Source organism: Lipotes vexillifer, unplaced genomic scaffold (genome assembly GCF_000442215.2).
Source record: "Lipotes vexillifer unplaced genomic scaffold, Lipotes_vexillifer_v1.1 scaffold387, whole genome shotgun sequence".
NCBI classification, from domain to species: Eukaryota; Metazoa; Chordata; class Mammalia; order Artiodactyla; family Lipotidae; genus Lipotes; species Lipotes vexillifer.
In genome coordinates this window covers 3888567-3893590 of record NW_006795399.1, presented here as the reverse complement: position 1 = coordinate 3893590, position 5024 = coordinate 3888567, and the positions used below count along the sequence as shown (strand labels likewise).

At 45.0% G+C, this 5024-nt stretch overlaps 1 protein-coding gene across 1 annotated transcript; it reads left to right on the top strand.

The window, feature by feature from the left end:
- Nucleotides 1–2335: 2335 nt before the first annotated feature.
- On the top strand, nucleotides 2336–4467 carry RPS26 (ribosomal protein S26). Its single transcript, XM_007467741.1, has 4 exons — nucleotides 2336–2361; nucleotides 2625–2802; nucleotides 3904–4034; nucleotides 4364–4467. Exons 1-4 carry the CDS (start codon nucleotides 2359–2361, stop codon nucleotides 4397–4399), a joined length of 348 nt encoding a protein of 115 aa, XP_007467803.1. The 5' UTR covers nucleotides 2336–2358; the 3' UTR covers nucleotides 4400–4467.
- Nucleotides 4468–5024: the final 557 nt, after the last annotated feature.

The window sequence follows — 5024 nt, the reverse complement described above, 5'->3', positions numbered from 1 at the left end:
TTGCAGACTTCCTTTGCCTTGCTTTTCTGCTGGGAGGGAGGGGGACCTCCTTGCAGCATACTGTACCAACTACTAAACATTTTGAAGGTGAACAAGTATAAGACTGAAAGGAAACCAAACGAGTGCTCAAGTTGTTGCTACAGAAGAACAGAAGCATTTTCAACCTAGTATGGGAAGTGGAGGAGAGCTGCCCACCAGGAGTGCCTTCAGGAAAGGAGAGAAAACCCAACCTGTCTATCTGTCCAAAGCAGAGATTCATCAAACATTTGTTGAGTACCTACTATGTGTAAAACACACTATATTCCCAGAGAGATACAAGATACAATAGCATGAATAATGATGATAATAGGGTCTACCACTTCTTGAGCATTTCGTAAATGCCAAGCACTGTGCCAAGTATTCATTTAATTGTAGAGACAACCTATGAAAGAATGGTCACCATTACTAGTGAAGAATAAAAGCCCAAGAGAGAATAAATAACTTGTCTAAGACTTATAAGCCAGTAAGTGACAGAACCTGGATTTGAACCCAAGGATATGGTGTGTTCACCCAAAGTCTGTGTTTATCCCTTAAAGCCCAGAAATCCAGCCAGTGAAAACCCCAGGCTATAAAAATCCAAAGAAAAGCCAACATAGGAACATTGACTTGGTTCTGTCTTAAATATTAACTATTTTCTGTCCCCCTCACTGAACGTTTTCTGTTCTATCTACCTCATTGCCATTCTATACAATATTGCCTGCTTTGTGTTTTCCATGAGACTATATTGAAGTGAAAACTGGAGATGCTTCCATCTAGAGTCTGTCATTTTCCATGACCCATTGAAACTAGCAAATTGAAACTCAAGACCATGAACATAGTTGTTTTGAAGCCAAAACTAAAGTTAGAAAATAAATTTTAACCCCAATAAGGCGGGTTACAAATTAACGGAAACCATAATGGGTTGTGGGAGGGAGAGTGAATCTGGTGTATTCGGACTCTAGAATGACTCATGAATGAAGGGTCGGTCTCCATCTGTACCATCTTGGGTCTGAATGCTGGGAGGTCACCTTGACACGCAAATTTCTTCAGTTTTGGAGACAAGTGGGTGGTTGGCTACCCATGAAAAGGCACTCTTGCTCAAGGCTAAAGACCTTCTGAAGGCTCTCCAGAGGTAAATGGAACTTGGACAGAACAAAGTATGTTTCAGTAGGGGGCCAGATTCATCAATGAGTGGTGAAATCACCTTGGTGGGGATTGATCAACACTTATTAAAAGAAAATAGAACATAACAGTGCACCTTATGTCATGAGGGCATTGTTTCATGAAGTTTATGTTTCGGTTTTGTGTGTATGTACTGAGTACATCTGTGTATGTACTGAGTACCAACGTAAAATATATTTCTACTAGGACTCTGAGTCAAATCTCTTTAAGTCACTAGTCCAGGCTATATATACCTCCATCCATTTGTTAGGTAAGAGACAGCATAGTATATTGGAGCCAGAACACCTCATACTAGCACGACGTGACTTCAGACAACCTCAATTTTAACCTCTCTACACCTCAGTTTTTCAATCTGTAAAGTAAGGACAATAATAGAACCTACCTTATAGGCTTGTTGAGGGTTAAATGAGTTAACATTTATACAATGCTTACTACATCGCCTACCATTGAGCTATCGGGATCCAGGAATAAAAAAGCGAACGAGGAACAACCCTAGCACCAACGCACTTGTCCATGTCTCCTCACTGTGGGGTTTTCTCCATATTGAAAGGAGGAATTAACAAAACGCTTTATTCCACCCCCACCGCACGCCACCCCCGCCTTCTTCCATTTCTCAGTCTAGCACCAGGTAACAGGACTGTCAGAGAAACGAGCCGAGAGCGTCCCCCGGTGGCATAGTGTCACCTTCGGTCTCCATGCTTGGGACCCGGGACCTGCCAACCTCGCACTACAACTCCCACCCTGCATCTCTTGCCCTCCGGCCTCTACCTGGGAAAGCGACTTGCGGCCCGGCGCTGGGGAACTTCCCCGCCCAGCATCGCAAAAAAGGATGACTATAGCGGCCCAGAATTCCTTCCGGGGTAGGGCGTCGCAAGGGTTGCTGGGACACATATAACTCTAATTTTCTTCCGCCAACTGGTTAAATAGTCCCACCGTCACCATGTGCCACGGAAAAAGAAACTCGAGAAACACCTTCCTGCCCTAAATTTCAGCGGAAACACTGAATAATAAAGAAAATTTGAGTAAAGTGGATTTCCGTTCTTGGCGTGCTTCCAGTAGACGTCTAGGAGGAATCTCCCGGCGTGAGCGTAGGGATCTCGCGCTATATAGGAGAGTCGGCCCGAGAGCCGGATCCTCTTTCGCCTCCTCGCTTCCAAGATGGTGAGTCTTGTCTCGTGGTGAATGTGCGGGGCCGGGTGGAGGCTTGAGAGGAGCAGATTTTGGGATTGTGGGGGTTTGAAAACCTGGGCCACGGTGGAGGAGTGGAAAGAGCGTATGTTTGTTCCAGGCTTGGAGGGATTTGTGGAGGGACTGGATATCTGAGTGGCACTTTTCTAGGGGTTGCCGGCGCGGAATGTGGCTGGAAAGGGGATAGGCTGGGTAAGTTGCGCCTTCTTCCTAATGGGGTTTTCATTTTCACGCAGACCAAGAAAAGAAGGAACAATGGTCGTGCCAAAAAGGGCCGCGGCCACGTGCAGCCTATTCGCTGTACCAACTGTGCCCGTTGCGTGCCCAAGGATAAGGCCATTAAGAAGTTCGTCATTCGGAACATCGTAGAGGCCGCAGCCGTCAGGGACATTTCCGAAGCGAGTGTTTTCGATGGTGAGTGAGCTCCTGGCGCGCCAACTGTGCAAGTATCCTAATACCTAAAACCACTTCCTGCCGCCTCTCCCACCGCCACCCCCCCATCCGCAGGCTCTGTTCATTGGAGCGTGTCCAACAATTTTCTTGCACCTTTAGCATTGTTGTCGGTAGACGAGAATGATATTTTTGCTATGTTGTTTGCCGTTTTGAGTCTTCTCTGGACAGAGGGGACTTTTGGTGGTACTGCACAGTCTTTGAGCCGTATTTTGTGATTGCCTGTGTAGGGGGTGAGATTCCAAAAGCACTTATACTTATAGTGTTTATCCTGTATCAAAACTTCGGGAGTACCAGCTGAAAACGTAAATGTAACAAGTCTTGAATTGTTGACAAACATTTGAGTAGTTGTAGAAAGGAGTCTTGAAGACTTTTAAGAGTCGAAGCAGTCCAGTTTGGTCGACAAGGGTGATATTTGGAGCAATATGATGTCGTTTTGATCGTTTCTTTTTCTTAAGTCAAATTAACTTTTTTAGGCAACAGGAGTAGGCATTAGGGCTGATGCAGTTGCTGAAGGAACTGGATTTTTGGTGATAATACATCTGTGGTGTGGATTTAGTCCCTATGGTGACAGGGTCGTTCAGTAAGGGAATATTCATTTGTGGAACTGTGTTATATATGTATTTAGATACCAGAAACTGAACGCTTGGCTTTGGGGGTGAAATCTTGTAGATATGTCTGACAGACATTTAAGTGAGTTTACTTTTTTAAAAAATTTATTTATTGTTCATTTTTGGCTGCATTGGGTCTTTGTTGCTGCGCGCCGCCTTCTCTAGTTGCAGCGAGCTGGCCTGTCATAGCAGTGGCTCCTCTTGTTGTGGAGCTCAGGCTCTAGAGCGCAGGCTCAACAGTTGTGGCGCACGGGCCTAGTTGCTCCGCGGCGTGCAGGATCTTCTGGACCAGGGCTCGAACCCGTGTCCCCTGCATTGGCAGGTGGATTCTTAACCACTGCGCCACCAAGGAAGCCCATAAGTAAGTTTACTTTTGACTGATAGAGTGAACAAGAAAGAACAGTGCAATGTGGTAGCATACCTAATATCACACCTCTAATTTTCTGTTTCTTAGCCTATGTGCTTCCCAAGCTGTATGTGAAACTGCATTACTGCGTGAGTTGTGCCATTCACAGCAAGGTAGTCAGGAATCGTTCTCGGGAAGCCCGGAAGGACCGAACACCTCCACCCCGATTTAGACCTGCTGTGAGTATCTTAAAGGAGATGTGGAAGCCAGAGGGGTAATGGACAAAAGATAAGGAAGGACCCAAGGAATATCAAATTAAGATCTCTGCCTGTGGGTGGGATCAACTAAGTCTGTAAAGACCCACACCTAAACATTTGTTTAGAGACACTTTTAAAGAATAGCTGTAAGAATTTGTTATAGATTGAGTAGTATAATCTTGTTCCACGTTTATTCATACTTTTATGGCCTAAATACATTGTTAGTGATGGGAGGGTAGTGGTCAAGTTCTTTGAGGGGGGACTCTTCCGTGCGTGGTTATTTAAAATTTTTTCACTTCTTTATTTTCCAGGGTGCTGCCCCACGACCTCCACCAAAGCCCATGTAAGGAGCTAAGTTCTTAAAGACTAAAGAAATACTGTTCCCTGGAAAGACAATAAAGTGAAAATTATACTTTATATGGCATGTTGAGTATGTATTGTCAGGTGGAGTGGGGGTGTGTATGTCATAGAACTGTAATTACTTTTACCAAGTATTCAGTTGTGGAGTGCCACATGGTGTTTTCATGGGGGTGAGAAAGCTTATCCAGGTGAGTTAAACCTTTTGTGTTTCTGCCTTTGGCCTCCCCAGTTTGCATAGCTGCAGGGTGGGGGAGAGGAGTTAAGGCATCTGTGAATGTTAGATTAATTCAACCTGGCAAGTTGCTTAAGCTGGGGTCTTTAAAACAGGGAGGAACTAGCAGGGTAAGGAGTGTTATTGAATCAGGAAGTGATTTAGACTGAGGTGTGCATAGCCCTGGTGGAGGACAGAAGACAGCGCGTGACTTGGATAGCTTAAGGGGTCTGTATTCAGACTTAGGTAGCTTAAAGGGTCTGTATTCAGATCCTTAACTTTGTAAAATTCACTTGTCTACTGTGGTCTGCTGGTAAGCCAGTTCTCTCCCAGCCTGCATCTTTCTATGGTACATTGCTCTATGGGGTGAAAATGTACAGGACACGAGGCGTTCCTAGAAA